This window comes from Eriocheir sinensis, chromosome 33, assembly GCF_024679095.1.
Source record: "Eriocheir sinensis breed Jianghai 21 chromosome 33, ASM2467909v1, whole genome shotgun sequence".
Taxonomy (NCBI): domain Eukaryota; kingdom Metazoa; phylum Arthropoda; class Malacostraca; order Decapoda; family Varunidae; genus Eriocheir; species Eriocheir sinensis.
This window is the reverse complement of record NC_066541.1, coordinates 3,776,136-3,793,635: the sequence shown is the minus strand read 5'-3', so window position 1 is coordinate 3,793,635 and position 17,500 is coordinate 3,776,136. Positions and strand designations below refer to the sequence as shown.

The 17,500-nt window shown below is 46.6% G+C and overlaps 1 protein-coding gene and 1 long non-coding RNA gene across 51 annotated transcripts in view; both read left to right on the top strand.

Moving 5' to 3' along the window:
* Window positions 1-1,304, top strand: part of LOC127006579 (uncharacterized) — a 4,024-nt gene extending 2,720 nt beyond the window's left edge. Inside the window, exon 2 of the long non-coding RNA XR_007759651.1 lies at window positions 1-1,304. This exon is cut by the window's left edge and continues 1,799 nt beyond it. This is a non-coding gene — a long non-coding RNA (uncharacterized LOC127006579).
* LOC127006577 (uncharacterized) overlaps window positions 1-12,902 on the top strand; it is a 71,424-nt gene extending 58,522 nt beyond the window's left edge. For all 50 annotated transcript variants that reach the window (XM_050876622.1, XM_050876627.1, XM_050876620.1 and 47 more), the window contains 6 exons: window positions 3,531-3,686; window positions 5,069-5,180; window positions 6,195-6,323; window positions 6,649-6,854; window positions 6,988-8,437; window positions 12,054-12,902. In XM_050876622.1, coding sequence (XP_050732579.1) covers window positions 3,531-3,686; window positions 5,069-5,180; window positions 6,195-6,323; window positions 6,649-6,854; window positions 6,988-8,437; window positions 12,054-12,452 — 2,452 coding nt within the window. In that variant the 3' untranslated portion in view covers window positions 12,453-12,902. The remainder of the gene's footprint in view (window positions 1-3,530; window positions 3,687-5,068; window positions 5,181-6,194; window positions 6,324-6,648; window positions 6,855-6,987; window positions 8,438-12,053) is intronic.
* Window positions 12,903-17,500: the final 4,598 nt, after the last annotated feature.

The window sequence follows — 17,500 nt, the reverse complement described above, 5'->3', positions numbered from 1 at the left end:
TTTCTATGAGACGACAACGGCTGCACTTCACTCATATTGGACAATGACTGTTTAAATTAACTTACTTGGCTTCATTTAATCCATGGACATGCGGGAAAGATGTGATCGCTGGTATAATTGTTTGTTTATCTGTATAAGAATGAAACGTAAACATCTGTGCGTCATTTACAAGAGATTGAACTTTTAGATTAAATTTATTATTTCGTTTCGTTTTGCATAGTGACAGACAGATCTAAAATTTGGCACAAGGGAAGAGATGCTCGAAGGTATACACACTTTAAATTATTCCCGTGAAGTGAGGAAAGACATGAACATACGAATACGGCCAACACGAATCAGGAATAGTTCGTTGGAAAAGACGGATGCGTTTCTCCTACTACGGGAACTGTAAACAACAAAATGAACAACAACCTCTTAGCATGTCGAGGGGCCAACACAGAAGTGGAAAGGGAACTGACACAGTAGAGGGAAAACAAACACTCGCCCTTCAAGACGTCCAAGTTTCATGATTCAGGAAAGGGGAAGCAGGCATACTCTTCCTTTTTATAGTGTGGTGTCCTCGAGCTGCCTTCGTTACTGTGAAAAATTTATATACAGTAGACGGAAGCAAACATACTCATCCTTTTTTAATATCCTTTTATATACAGTAGACGGAAGCAAACATACTCATCCTTTTTAATATCCTTTTATATACAGTAGACGGAAGCAAACATACTCATCCTTTCTTAATATCTTTTCTTTAGGGGGGTGGGGCCCTGAGTTGCCTCCCTTACTGTTATGAATATGGAGTAGGAGGGAAGCATACACTCTTTTTATAACATCTCACGTAATTGACTGCTCTTTCGGCCACCTCTTCGGATTCTTTACAGGAGCAGTGAGTAGCGGGCTTTTTTATATTGTTTCCTTTTCTGTGTGCCCTTGTGCTGTCTCCTTTGCTGTAAAAAAAATAATATGTTCGTTCAGTGAAACAGGCGACGCTTTACCCCCTTAAAAACAAATTCCTTAAACATATCCAGCGTCCAAAACTATGAAAAACACTGTCATTTCTAATCAACATACCGGATGCGAGGGAATGTCCGACACGATAACAGTTTGCAGGCTGAAAATGACACAGAAATTTCAGTGCAATCAGTTACCTCACTTGCTATCGCCTCTAAAACCATCCATTATCAGACAGCCCAACGAATCACAACACTTTTCATACACCTGCGCCTTCCTTTACCTTGATAATATATACAGGTGGGTAAACTGGATATATGTGTACAAATATTGGTGCGGGTTGACTAATTGTGTTTGCTAAGCGATACGGGGGATTGCAAAGAGAAAATAGTTAGGCAAAAAAAAGGTAACATTCTGAAACATTGGCAAGATAGTGAGATAAATGTTTGTGTGTGTGTGTGTGTGTGTGTGTGTGTGTGTGTGTGTGTGTGTGTGTGTGTGTGTGTGTGTGTGTGTGTGTGTGTGTGTGTGTGTGGTGTGGTGATGTGGTGGTGGGTGGTGGTAGTGGTAGTGGTGGTGGTGGTGGTGATGGTGGTGATAAACTAAAGTGTTGGCTCTGTGCGGAGGGAAGGAGCCTACACACACACACACACACACACACACACACACACACACACACACACACACACACACACACACACACACACACACACCTGTAAGCCCTCAGTCCCCCTTTCCTCTTAATTAAAACACCTGGTAATGACACACACAAAACTACCCAAATATCATGCATTCTGGGCACGATTGACTAAAGAGAAAGAGAAAGAAAGAAAGAAAGAAAGAAAGAAAGAAAGAAGGAAGGAAAGAACGAAAGAACACTTGATTATACGTAAAAGTAAACAAAAAAATACCTACACGAATTAGTTTTATTCTTAATTGAAAATATATTGTTCACTTATTTTCAGCTTCTGGGGATAGATGGAGAGATAGGAAGAGAGAGAAGGAAAGAGAATATAAAGAACAGAAGAAGAGGAAAAGAGGCCCGAGAGATCTAAGAAGGAAGGAAGTAAACAAAGAGAGCAGATGGAGCGAAAAAGTTAAAGAGGAACAAAAAGGCAAACACGAAGACGACAAAAGAGAGGGAGAGAAAATAGAATAAGAAGAAAAGAAAGAAACAATCATAGAAGAGAAGCGAAGTAGAGATAAGAAGAAAAGAAATAAGAGTCAGAATATAGAAGAAGTGAAAGAGATAAGAAGAAAGGAGACAAACGGAGATAGAAGTGGACGGAAAATAGAGATAAAAAAAAAGGAAAACAACAGAGAGAAGATACGGGAGGAGGTTCAACAGATAAAAAGACAATAAATAAACAGAAGATAGAAGAGGAAATGAGATAGAGATAAGAAAACAAAGAACGAAACAGATAGAAGATAGAAGAGAAAGTGAGACAAAGATAATAGGTAAGGAAAAAAAATAGAAGTAAAAGAGGAAGTGAAATAAAGATAAGAGGAAGAGGAACAGAAGAACAAAGAAGAGAGGAAGACTTAGCGATAGAAAGAGAGGAAAGAAAAGAAGAATAGAGAAAAGAGGAAGACTTAGTGAGAGAGAGGAAAGAAAAGAAGAATAGAGAAAAGAGGAAGACTTTGTGATAGAAAGAGAGGAAAGAAAAGAAGAATAGAGAAAAGAGGAAGACTTCGTGATAGAAAGAGAGGAAAGAAAAGAAGAATAGAGAAAAGAGGAAGACTTCGTGATAGAAAGAGAGGAAAGAAAAGAAGAATAGAGAAAAGAGGAAGACTTAGTGAGAGAGAAGAAAGAAACAGCAACAAAGAAGAGAAGACATAGCGATAACAAGTGGGGAAATAAATAGAAGAATAAAGAAGAGAAGAAGAATTGACGATAGGAAGAGAAGGGGATAGCAAGGCAGCACGAGAAGATAAAAGAGGAAGTGGAAGTCAAAACAGAGCAGGAGGAAGATAGAAGGGGAAGTGAGGAAGAGAGGCAGAGAAGTGCGAAAGAGCGGAGAGGACGGCAAAGTGGAGCACACGTGAGGCTGTCAGGCAAGGTGGGTTTATTAAAGCAACCCAGACCAGCTAAATCTGTAATCCCCTAACCCCGGAGTGCTGTGTGTTGCGTGCGTTGGTGTGTTTGTGTTGCGCTTGTTTCTTCCTCGTTGTGTTGCGGGCGGAAGGAAAGCAAAACATGACACCCCAACGAAAAAAAACGAAGCGATTTATTAACGAAAAACTAACAGTGATTGCATTGATTGATGTGTAGTGTTAATGTGTGTTGCGTGTGTTGTTTTTTGTTGCGCTTGTCACCTTTTCGTTGTGTTGCGGGAGGAGAAGAAAACAAAACACAACACCCCAACGATGAACGATTGATTTAAGAACGAAAAACTAACAGTTATTGTATTCACTGGTGTGTTTTTAACTACACACACACACACACACACACACACACACACACAAACACACACACACACACATTCACCCATCCACCTACCTAACGTTCCCTTCCCTTTATCTCCCTTTCCTGCATGGACTAACGTAACCTGCCCTGCCCTGCCCTGCCCTGCCCTGACCTCGCATGGCAGTGATGCCCCCTCGTCGTCCTCGTCCTCCCATGCCACGAGCGAGGAGGAGGAGGAGGAAGACGAAGAGGAGAACGAGCAGGAGCCAGGTGGGGATGACTACACTTCCTGGGATGACACAATCTGCTCCAACCGCTCCGCCTACTTCAAGAAATACTAGTAAGTGGAAAGCTTATATACAGTTGTAAAACGAGGGAGGTTTATCATTGAGGGTCGTAAGAAGAGGGATGAAGAATAATGTGAGTCTAAACAGTGTAATTGATGTAATTGGGAATTTAGTGACAGCTGAAAGACGAGAAAGGTTAATTATTACAGTTAAAGGTCGTTGAGAAGAGTAATGATGCTGTGGCTCTAAAAAGCGGAGACCTAAGGAATTGCAAAGTTTGGTGAGTAAGTGAAAAAAACTTGCCTGCACCATGACGGGCTTTGGCCGGCCACTAGGTCCCTAAAAAAAAAAAAAGCCTACCGGTGCTATAGGCCAGAGCATAGAAAAAAAAAGAGGGATGAAGAATACTGTGAATCTCAACAGTGGGGACGTAAGTAATTGTAAAGTTTGGTGACAGTTTGAAGGCGAGAGATTTATTATGGAGTGTCGCTGAGAAGAGGGATAAGAAACTGATGAATTTAGTTTAAGACAACGTACGTTAGTGTTGAAGTTCATGGAGAATATTAACAAAGTGCTACATAGTGCTGAGGGTCATAAGAAAGTGGAATATAGTGTTAGGGGTGAAGGTCAGGCAAGGTGGGTTTAAAGCAACTTTAACCAGCTGAATCTGTAATCTCGACCCTGGAGTGTTGTGTGTTACGGTGTGGTGTGTGTTACGGTGTGGTGTGTGATACGGTGTGGTGTGTGTTACGGTGTGGTGTGTGTTACGGTGTGGTGTGTGTTACGGTGTGGTGTGTGTTACGGTGTGGTGTGTGTTACGGTGTGGTGTGTGTTACGGTGTGGTGTGTGTTACGGTGTGGTGTGTGTTACGGTGTGGTGTGTGTTGCTCTCGCTGCCTTCTTGTTGTGTTGTGATGTATAGTGTCAGTGGTGGAAGCCATGATGTGTAAGCGTGAGGAATAACAAACTAAACAATGTCAAGTGGTAATATTAGTGACTGGGAAGTGATTTGTGACTAAAGAGGTTAATCAAGAGAGGTCAATTGACGTCTTTTACCTCTAATGAGTGTTGTTCATGAGTAAAGGATAGTGTGACAGTGGCAATGGTAATGTTAGTGGCTGATGTAATGATAATAATAATAATGATGATAATAATAATAATAATGAGGAAAACAAAATACTACGTTGAGTGAAAGGGTAAAGAGCATTGTAGAAATATAGTGTTATGATATTACCGTCTCATTTAAGTCAATATATGTATTTTCTTATAATTATTACAGCTTGTAAATTGAGAGGTGTGTGTGGCGCCATGGCACAACATTTACGGCAGTCTTGGCTAAGTGTAACAAGTGTATTCACCTTAAGATGCTTGGCTTTACCTGTTCGACAAACGCCCTGCCCGAAACGAGATCTCATTCCTTGTCTTCTGTCCCGCAGCACCCAGCGAGGGGTCATAGGAAAGTCCCCCGACGAGATAGACGGTTCCTTCAAGTCCCCCTTCGAAGCTTCCCACAACTCCCTCTCATCACTCATACGAGAGAAAATGGGGGTAAGGCACGGCAGACTGTCATCACATTCACTCATTGCTGGTCCACACCGAAGAATGGAGAGGCCTTTCCCAACGTTCTCCACCCCTCTCTGTCTGATGTTACTGTACTTCATCCTGCCCCGATAAATGCTCTAATTCCACCTTTACCTTGACCTCTACCTCCCCTGGCTTCTACAGTTTCTGGGTTGCAGTTTTCTTAGTCTGGTCGCTATATCTGTTATCAGTTCTACAAATAATACGCAGGCCTGTAGCCACGGGGGGTCTAGGAGAAAGGGCGCTTAGCCTCCCCGAAAAACTCAATAGCTCCCCAGGGGCTTTCCATTTAAAAGAGTTTGTGAATACTTGAATGTGTTATTCTGGTAGAAAGATACGTAAAAATAAAAAATAAAAATAAAGCCTTTCTACGATAGAGACCTCCGAAATTCAAGTCATGGCTACGGGCCTGATAATATGGCCTGCCCAAGGACACACTTCTAAATCTATATCTTCAACTTTTGTCTGTTCCCTAATTCATGATGCTCGCGCCCTGTCCTATCTTTTGAGTGGACTGATAGAATGGTGGCACTTTTTCCAGGCTCTAGAGACTCTGCTCTGCAAGCATTTTGTAGTACTTGAGTTAGTTTATTTAGCACGAATTTGCATGATTTTCTCATTACGTTTAGAGTTAGGCACTTGTGGTTTGTCCCTACCCATTCCTTTGGACATTTCCTTTACTTCATCCGTCCTGCTGGCCACCTTGAGCACTGCACACCTCTGTGTACAATTGTTCTGCAGCTATGTCTCTTCCATATTCGTAACAATGTCCATTCCATCTTTAAAAGCGAACAGCTGTCTGGGAGACTGTAATAAATTATACTCATGACCGACACAGTGTTGATCACCATCCTAAGTGGTTGAAGAGCTTAATGGTCAACACAGTGATAATAAATGTTATTGATTAATTGATCTTCCAATGTTCGAGTATGATGCCACAACAACGGTTTTGTAATTCTTCGCTTCGGTGGTTCCCTCCAGAAGCTGTCGCCGGGCCAGGGCAAGAAGGGCGTGCAGGTGGGGCTGGTGGTGCTGGTTGTGGTGCTGCTGGTGATAATCGTGACGGGCATCAGCCTCACCACATACTTCTACAAACTTCACCTCCTCGAGGTAAGCAGAGGGAAGAGTGAATGGAAAATGGAGGGGAATGTTTTTTTTTTTTTTTTTTTGTGTGTGTGTGTGTGTGTGTGAAGTTGAAAGACGAATTTCTGCTTTATAGTTCATCATATATACATTAACTTCTTTTTGTTCTACTTCTCTTCCTAATTTTTCTCCTCCTTTCCGCACTCATTGGTTAAAAGTTAGATAATAGCGGAGTAGAACACAGTTACTCCCCCTCTTCCTCCTCTTTAGGTAGTTCTCCTTTTAGCTGCCTAGTGCCAGGCTAAAGGCACGCGCCAACACAACGCAGCCCTAACATAACTCCTCTTTTCAGCTTTCCATCTTCAACCGCATCAAGTTTTTCGAGTCGCCGCGGCACCTGATGGTGTATGACCCCACGTGGGAGCCCGTCATCACCGCCCACCTGGGGACCAACCTGCCGGACCTCTCCATCCCCGAGGACTGCACGCAGTACCTCCACTACCTGGAGGCGAGGAACTACACGCTGCCCCACCACGGCCTGGGAGACGACGAGTACGAGTGAGTGTTCTGCTGCAGGGCGGGGAGTGGTGGTGGTGGGGGCAGCGAGGGTGGTTAGGGTAGTGGTTCTTGGTGCTGCATGGGTCACGAGAAGGTGGGTTTCCCTGAGTACTTATGTCCCCTTCCCCTGCAGGGAGATGATATGTCTGGACTGGACGGGTCTGGCCCAGCTGCACCTTCGGAAGCTGTACTCGTCGGGCAGCGTGCAGTGCTACTCGGTGTGGTGGCTGGCCCTCAAGGACGACTTCTCGCTGCGGGATTGCCTCATGGCGGACGCGAGTCACGGCGTGTGGTGGGGCGGCGGCGAGATGGCGGCGGGCGGCTTCCCTGTGACGCGGGCCAACGTCCCGCCCGAGAAGATGGTGACTGGCAGGCTGGACCGGGACCCGTGGGGGCAGGTGATACGCCGCGCCTGGATCTCTGACCACGCCTCCATGCTCCTGCTACCCGCCAGGTTCAACGGCCTCGTGTCTGTTAACCACGAGCTGGACGAGCAAGTGTGCATGGAGGTGCCCGGCGACCCCGGTGCCACCAAGGACCGCACGCTGAGTTACACGCTGTGCATCGCGCCCAACCTTACCGCACTGGCCTCCCACATGCACCAGCGCGCCGTGCGGGAGCGGCGCCTGGTGGGCCTAGCCATGCCCACCCTCGTCAACTACAGCACCGAGTTGGAGAAGGAGGAGCATGGCGACGGCGAGACCCACGAGGTGACGGTGCTGGAGGAAAACTTCCGACCGGAAGTGGTGACGCGGGTGGAGGAGCGGCTGGAGAACCCGATCTGGATCCCCTGGATGTTCCCGGAGAACCCGCAGCTGACGCAGGAGGCGGTGCTGCAGTACGTGGACCGCATGCTGAGCAACAGGACGCTGGGAGTGTGGGGCCACGTGCTGCTGCCAGCCTCGTGGCAGACTCGGCCCGGCGAGATGGAGTTTGATCCCGAGAGGTTCCCTGACCCCTTGGCCCTCTCGCAGGAGCTCCAGACCAAGGGCTTTCGCCTGGCCCTGACCATACACCCGTTCGTCAGCGTGGATGCCCCCGCCTTCAACGCGGGCTCCACGGAGAGCCTGTGGGTGCGGCAGAAGAACTCGGTGCTGCCGGCCCTGGTGAGCTACGACGAGCAGCACCCGTCGGTGATGACGGACTTCAGCAACCCGCGGGCGCGCCAGTGGTATGCCGCGCAGCTCCGGCAGCTGAAGGACAAATACCAAATCGACCGCTTCCACCTACAGCCCGCCGACGCCCACACCCTGCCCGCCTTCCACGAGCACCACCTGCCCGTGCCCGGCTCCGACGCCACGCTGATGTTTTTCATGGCCTCTGTCAGCAGCGTGTCGCCGCCCATCAGTACGGAGGGCACCGTAACGCCGCCCCTGCCGCCCACCTTCGTTTCCCTGGGGACGGGCGACGGCTCCTGGGAGGGCCTCGAGACCCTCGTGCCCCGTGTCCTCACCCTCGCCATGCTCGGCTTCCCCTTCGTCGACGTGGGGCCCATCGGCGGCCTGGCCAGGGCGGGGCACGTGCCGGACCGGGAGCTCTACATCAGGTGGATTGAGGCGGCGGCCTTCCTCCCCGCCATGCAGGTGAGGTGGCGCACACACACACACGCACACACACACACACACACACACACACCTGTCGTGGATGGCCATGTCACGCACCCATCACACTGCTCCTCTCCGCCTATCCCTCAAGACCCTTCACTCCCCGCTACAGTAACAGTCACAAGTGAATCTGTAACACCCAACTTCCAACGAGGAAATTTTGACAATAGTACACTTTTTCATTCTTTTTCACCTATCTCGAAAAAGACCAGCTGATTTTCTGCGTTGGTACAAAGTAAGAAATAACACGAGTGGATTTTAAACATCTAATGTTGGTACGAGAGTGGTTAATGCGTCCCCTCGCTGAACACAAATTAGTAAAAATGAGCCTGAGAAAGCCCTTTAAATCGACTGAAAACATAAAAAATAAACCAGTAAAAAGGTCCTTCAGGTGTCTTTGTAACTGTCCTGGTTTGATGCAGGTAATTACCTTCGTTGTAGCCAAAATATGTCTGCAATCCCCGAGGATATATTAATTAGTGACCCCTGTTTTTTTAAATTGTCGTAGAAGAATCAGCGGCGTCATCACATCACAACTACTTTCCACTGCAAAACATTATAGTGCATTATGGTGGCACAAGAATTATTAATTTATTATATATAAAAAATCCCATATATATGAGAAACACATAAATCTCCCATTCACCATTCCGATATGTGATAAAGTTTTATAATAATGTCTTAAATTTTCACTGGCCTCGAACAATCTTCTAGAGGGACCGGAACGCGGAGTGCTCGGATCCCATCAGCTGCTCACAGCGAGGATGTTCAGTTTTCCTTCTGCATATAAACATATTAACGTTATTGAAAATCTTCAACATAACTTCCTAGTGTTTAGGAACTCAAATATTTGAGGACTACTCGGGGAGGGCGGCTCCACCCCACGGATTTACTGTTTTTGCTTGCTATTTCCACAGCAGTCCAAAGTTTTTACTAGCGACTTTACATTGACTTCGCCCCAAAAATTGTTTCAAAATTCCAACGTGTCCACCTTAGTGATAGTAAACACGTAGAGGCCGTTGACAATTGAGATAACACTAACATGTAGGCAGACAGAACTAGATTACATCGTTTTTTTTCTTTTTTTATATATCATGGCAGGAGAGAGGAATAAGTCTCCGTCAGTGTAAGAATAGTTCCTTCAGTAAGCTAACTCACCCACCGTTCTCTCTCTCTCTCTCTCTCTCTCTCACACACACACACACACACACACACACACACACACACACACATTCAGACTGAGTAGTAAATTAGAAATCGAGCCCGTCATACATCCCGCCCCCAGCCTCCCTTCATCTCGGTAACTCAACCCGGAACGAGGCCTGGATTGTAGCACGGAAGTAAGCCTGCCACCCACCCCCTCAGTGACGCCATAAGCCTCCGTCCCTTCATCTGTGGCTGGGAACTTATCTCCTCTTTCTTCCCATGATGTGGTTAAGCGGAGACCCATACACTATACGTTCTCCCCTTCTCTGCCGTTCAATGAGCACTCTTCTTATCTTAATCTTCACTCATCAAAGTTCTCTTCTCTTCCATTCTCTCTCCTCTTCCTCTCCCTTCTCTTCCTTTCTCTCTCCTCTTCCTCTCCCTTCTCTTCCTTTCTCTCTCCTCTTCCTCTCCCTTCTCTTCCTTTCTCTCTCCTCTTCCTCTCCCTTCTCTTCCTTTCTCTCTCCTCTTCCTCTCTCTCTCCTCTTCCTCTCCCTTCTCTTCCTTTCTCTCTCCTCTTCCTCTCCCTTCTCTTCCTTTCTCTCTCCTCTTCCTCTCCCTTCTCTTCCTTTCTCATTCCTTCTTTTCACAGTCTTTCCCTTCTCTTCATTCTCTTTCTTTTCTTTACCTCTCCTTTTCTTCCCTTCACTTCCTTCCTTCCACTTCATTCTCCTTCCCTCCCCTTCTATCTCCTCTTCCTTCCCTTTCCTCCCCCTCTTAATATTGCTTCCCTTCCTATCTATCTCCTTTTGTTCCTTTCCATTCCCTCACCTTCATTCTCCTTCACTTTTTTTCTCTCTCCTTTTCCGTCCCCTCCCCTCTTCTTCATTCTCCTTCAGTTTCTTTTTCTCTCTTCTTCTTTCTTCCGTGCTTCCATTAACACATTACCCTTCCTTTCCTTTATCTCTCCCTTTTTTTAATTTCTTTTCCTTCCATTTTATTATCCTTTCATTCCATTCCCTCTTCTCTCCCTTTCCCTTGCTTTCATTTCCCTTCTCTCTCCTCTCCTCTCCTTTCCCCTCCTTTCATTCCATTCCCTCTTCTCTCCCTTTCCCTTGCTTTCCTTTCCCTTCTCTCCTCTTCTCTCCTTTCCCCCTTCTCTCCTCTCCTCTTCTCACTTCCTCTCCTCTCCCCTCCCCTCCCCTCCCTTTCCCTTATGTCTCATTTATTTCCTTTCAATACTTCCACATGTGTTTCGTAAAGTTGCTCCAGATTTATCTGAATATATTATACACACTTCCCTTCACTTCACTTCGATGTTTTCTCTGTTTTCTTAACTACATCGTTCCCTTCCCTTTTCATAATTTTTCTTCCCTTCTCCGTATTGCTCATGTATGGCTGAGTATTGTTGAGCTAAATTTGGTCTGATCTTCAACTCTTTGCTTCCATCACAGGTTTTCGCTCTTTGTATAGTAATAAGAACGGTTGTTAAAATTCGGCCAGGTCTACAACCTTTCCAGTTATTTCTTCTCCCTCTTTTTACGAAAAACTCATTCAGAACCTTTCCTTCTCCCCTTCGTAGGCCATTCCCTAGGCAACAGTTCCAGCAGTATCAGTGCAGGAGTTGCCACGGGAAGACTAAGCCAAACGTCAACAACTCGTCCTTCCATTGTTCCCTTATATTAACATAATATGCTGCCACCTTATATTGACTTAATACTCCAGCCAAGACCAAGGACCTTGACTTCAGCAACAATATAAATACAACAAAAGATCACCTAACAGAGCGTGTTGCCTAGGTGGAGAGTTGACACAGCTATGTTTAGCATTGCTTCTTCTCGATCATGCCGTTCAGTTCTGGTCACCTTACTGCAGAATGGATATCAGTATGTTAGAACGTCTGCAGAGAAGGATGATAAAAATGATTCAAGGGTTGCGAAATTTGCCTGATGAGAAATAGACTTAAACATTTAAACTTGCATTCTCAAGAAACACGAAGGGTGCGAGGAGAGTTGATCGACGTTTATAAATGGATGAAAAACCTTAATAAGAGTGATATTAATAACAGCCTGGTGGTCAGAGAACGGGGTAGGATACGTAGCAATGGGTTTAAGCTGGATTCAGGTTCAACAAAGACATATGCAAGATTGGTTTTGCAATAGAGTCGTGGATGAGTGGAACAGGCTTGGCAGTCATGTTAGTACGGTAGATACGAAGATACATTCAAGAAGAGGTTAGATAAATTCATTGATAGTGAGGTTAGGTGGAGTTTGGTTTACAGGAGCTGTCTTGTACAGGCCTACCGGCTTCTTGCAGACTCCTTACGTTCTCATGTTCTTATGTTCTTATGATCACTTAGCCAAACCTAAAGAACTTGTTAACTTATTCCCTTATTTCCTTCTGTAACTTACCACCCAAGCAACACAACATAAGTTCCCTTCCTTTACAGATAAGCGTGTTGCCCAGCACCTACGGGGAGGAGGTGGAGGAGCTGGCACAGGAATACCTAGCCAAACGTAAAGAGCTCGTCCTACCTCGACTGCTGGCCCGGGTGAGGGACGGCCTGGACCACGGTCGGCCCCTCATCACTCCGCTGTCCATCTTCGTGCCGGATGACCCCGAGGCCGCCAAGGTGGATGACGAGTGGATGATTGGCGATGACCTCCTAGTGGCGCCCGTGACCCACCGAGGGGAGAGGAAGCGCACCTTCTACCTGCCCAAGGGGATCTGGAGGGACGAGATTGACGGTCACCTGAGGAGCGGAGGACGATGGGTCAAGAATTACAAAGTCCCGCTCACCAAGATTCCTCACTTCACCTTGAAATACATAAACGACTTCGAGACCTGAGTGAGAGATTGAGGCCCGTGTTCTCAGACGCTTTCGGCTCTAACAACAATATTTACAAAGGCCACAGAGGAGAGTAGTTGGGTTCTCGTGAGTGTTTTCCGCGTTCATGGTGCGGGAGGCTTGTCAGACTATCACCAGACTCATAAAACTACTCATGGAAATACTCACAACCTCAACGAAAGCCTTATCAAATGTGGGTGTGTGAGCCCAGAAATGTTTGAGAGTATGTGCCTAAGAGTGTGAGGGGGATTTATTAAGAGAGAGAGAGAGAGAGAGAGAGAGAGAGAGAGAGAGAGAGAGAGAGAGAGAGAGAGAGAGAGAGAGAGAGAGAGAGAGAGAGAGAGAGAGAGAGAGAGAGAGAGAGAGTAAATACTGTAGATAATTATTAACTTGTTCATTGTAATTATTGATGAGTTTTAGATCTTAATATACATATCGTTCCAATCCGTATCGCACGTGTTTGATTTGCTTCCTACTGTGTGTGTGTGTGTGTGTGTGTGTGTGTGTGTGTGTGTGTGTGTGTGTGTGACAGACAGGCAAGCGGAAATAAAAACAGAAAAACACAGCTAGACAAAAAGACAGACAGCCTGACACAGACAGATATACAGAAAACATAGAGACAGACGCAGCCACACAGAAAGACAGAGAGACAGATACAGACAGTGACACACAATTAATTAAAGCAGCTATACACTGATTTACAGGAATGCAAACACACACAGAAGGACAGGCAAACATGAACATGCATAAATATAGACAGACAGACAGATATACAGACAGGCATTCACATAGAAATAGACAGACAGCCAACCAGCCAGACAGACAGACAGACAGACAGCGGGAAACATTCACACAACCATAACCAGCCAGCCAGCCAGACAGACAGACAGCAGGAAACATTCACACATCCATAACCAGCCAGCCAGCCAGACAGACAGACTGCAGGAAACATTCACACATCCATAACCAGCCAGCCAGCCAGACAGACAGACTGCAGGAAACATTCACACAACCATAACCAGCCAGCCAGACAGACAGACTGCAGGAAACATTCACACAACCATAACCAGCCAGCCAGCCAGACAGACAGACAGCAGGAAACATTCACACAACCATAACCAGCCAGCCAGCCAGACAGACAGACAGCAGGAAACATTCACACAACCATAACCAGCCAGCCAGATAGACAGACAGACAGCAGGAAACATTCACACAACCATAACCAGCCAGCCAGACAGACAGACAGACAGCAGGAAACATTCACACAACCATAACCAGCCAGACAGACAGACAGACAGACAGCAGGAAACATTCACACAACCATAACCAGCCAGCCAGCCAGACAGACAGACAGCAGGAAACATTCACACAACCATAACCAGCCAGCCAGACAGACAGACAGACAGCAGGAAACATTCACACAACCATAACCAGCCAGCCAGATAGACAGACAGACTGCAGGAAACATTCACACAACCATAACCAGCCATCCAGATAGACAGACAGACAGCAGGAAACATTCACACAACCATAACCAGCCATCCAGATAGACAGACAGACAGCAGGAAACATTCACACAACCATAACCAGCCATCCAGATAGACAGACAGACAGCAGGAAACATTCACACAACCATAACCAGCCATCCAGATAGACAGACAGACAGCAGGAAACATTCACACAACCATAACCAGCCATCCAGATAGACAGACAGACAGCAGGAAACATTCACACAACCATAACCAGCCATCCAGATAGACAGACAGACAGCAGGAAACATTCACACAACCATAACCAGCCAGCCAGATAGACAGACAGACAGCAGGAAACATTCACACAACCATAACCAGCCATCCAGATAGACAGACAGACAGCGGGAAACATTCACACAACCATAACCAGCCAGACAGACAGACAGACAGACTGCAGGAAACATTCAGACAACCATAACCAGCCAGCCAGCCAGACAGACAGAAAGACAGCATGAAACATTCATACAACCATAACCAGCCAGACAAACAGAGAGACAGACAGCAGGAAACATTCACACAACCATAACCAGCCAGACAGACAGACAGCAGGAAACATTCACACAACCATAACCAGCCAGACAGACAGACAGACAGCAGGAAACATTCACACAACCATAACCAGCCAGACAGACAGACAGACAGACAGCAGGAAACATTCACACAACCATAACCAGCCAGCCAAACAGACAGACAGACAGCAGGAAACATTCACACAACCATAACCAGCCAGACAGACAGACAGACAGACAGCAGGAAACATTCACACAACCATAACCAGCCAGACAGACAGACAGACAGCGGGAAACATTCACACAACCATAACCAGCCAGACAGACAGACAGACAGCGGGAAACATTCACACAACCATAACCAGCCAGCCAGCCAGACAGACAGACAGACAGCAGGAAACATTCACACAACCATAACCAGCCAGCCAGACAGACAGACAGACAGCAGGAAACATTCACACAACCATAACCAGCCAGCCAGCCAGACAGACAGACAGCAGGAAACATTCACACAACCATAACCAGCCAGCCAGACAGACAGACAGACAGCAGGAAACATTCACACAACCATAACCAGCCAGACAGACAGACAGACAGACAGCGGGAAACATTCACACAACCATAACCAGCCAGACAGACAGACAGACAGCAGGAAACATTCACACAACCATAACCAGCCAGCCAGCCAGACAGACAGACAGCAGGAAACATTCACACAACCATAACCAGCCAGCCAGACAGACAGACAGACAGCAGGAAACATTCAAACAACCATAACCAGCCAGCCAGACAGACAGACAGCAGGAAACATTCACACAACCATAACCAGACAGACAGACAGACAGATAGCTGGAAACATTCATACAACCATAACCAGCCAGACAGACAGACAGCAGGAAACATTCACACAACCATAACCAGCCAGCGAGACAGACAGACAGCAGGAAACATTCACACAACCATAACCAGACAGACAGACAGACAGACAGACAGACAGCAGGAAACATTCACACAACCATAACCAGGCAGACAGACAGACAGACAGCAGGAAACATTCACACAAACATTACCAGCCAGCCAGACAGACAGACAGCAGGAAACATTCACACAACCATAACCAGCCAGACAGACAGCAGGAAACATTCACACAACCATAACCAGCCAGCCAGACAGACAGACAGCAGGAAACATTCACACAACCATAACCAGCCATCCAGATAGCCAGACAGACAGCAGGAAACATTCACACAACCATAACCAGCCATCCAGATAGACAGACAGACAGCAGGAAACATTCACACAACCATAACCAGCCATCCAGATAGACAGACAGACAGCAGGAAACATTCACACAACCATAACCAGCCATCCAGATAGACAGACAGACAGACAGCAGGAAACATTCACACAACCATAACCAGCCATCCAGATAGACAGACAGACAGCAGGAAACATTCACACAACCATAACCAGCCATCCAGATAGACAGACAGACAGCAGGAAACATTCACACAACCATAACCAGCCAGCCAGATAGACAGACAGACAGCAGGAAACATTCACACAACCATAACCAGCCAGCCAGATAGACAGACAGACAGCAGGAAACATTCACACAACCATAACCAGCCAGCCAGATAGACAGACAGACAGCAGGAAACATTCACACAACCATAACCAGCCATCCAGATAGACAGACAGACAGCGGGAAACATTCACACAACCATAACCAGCCAGCCAGACAGACAGACAGACTGCAGGAAACATTCATACAACCATAACCAGCCAGCCAGCCAGACAGACAGACAGACAGACAGCAGGAAACATTCATACAACCATAACCAGCCAGACAAACAGAGAGACAGACAGCAGGAAACATTCACACAACCATAACCAGCCAGACAGACAGACAGCAGGAAACATTCACACAACCATAACCAGCCAGCCAGACAGACAGACAGACAGCAGGAAACATTCACACAACCATAACCAGCCAGACAGACAGACAGACAGACAGACAGCAAGAAACATTCACACAACCATAACCAGCCAGACAGACAGACAGACAGACAGCAGGAAACATTCACACAACCATAACCAGCCAGACAGACAGACAGACAGACAGCAGGAAACATTCACACAACCATAACCAGCCAGCCAGACAGACAGACAGCGGGAAACATTCACACAACCATAACCAGCCAGACAGACAGACAGACAGCGGGAAACATTCACACAACCATAACCAGCCAGACAGACAGACAGACAGACAGACAGCAGGAAACATTCACACAACCATAACCAGCCAGCCAGCCAGACAGAAGGAAACATTCACACAACCATAACCAGCCAGCCAGCCAGACAGACAGACAGCAGGAAACATTCACACAACCATAACCAGCCAGCCAGACAGACAGACAGACAGCAGGAAACATTCACACAACCATAACCAGCCAGACAGACAGACAGACAGACAGCGGGAAACATTCACACAACCATAACCAGCCAGACAGACAGACAGACAGCAGGAAACATTCGCACAACCATAACCAGCCAGCCAGACAGACAGACAGACAGCAGGAAACATTCACACAACCATAACCAGCCAGACAGACAGACAGACAGACAGCAGGAAACATTCACACAACCATAACCAGCCAGCCAGACAGACAGACAGCAGGAAACATTCACACAACCATAACCAGACAGACAGACAGACAGATAGCAGGAAACATTCATACAACCATAACCAGCCAGACAGACAGACAGCAGGAAACATTCACACAACCATAACCAGCCAGCGAGACAGACAGACAGCAGGAAACATTCACACAACCATAACCAGACAGACAGACAGACAGACAGACAGACAGCAGGAAACATTCACACAACCATAACCAGGCAGACAGACAGACAGACAGCAGGAAACATTCACACAAACATTACCAGCCAGCCAGACAGACAGACAGCAGGAAACATTCACACAACCATAACCAGCCAGACAGAC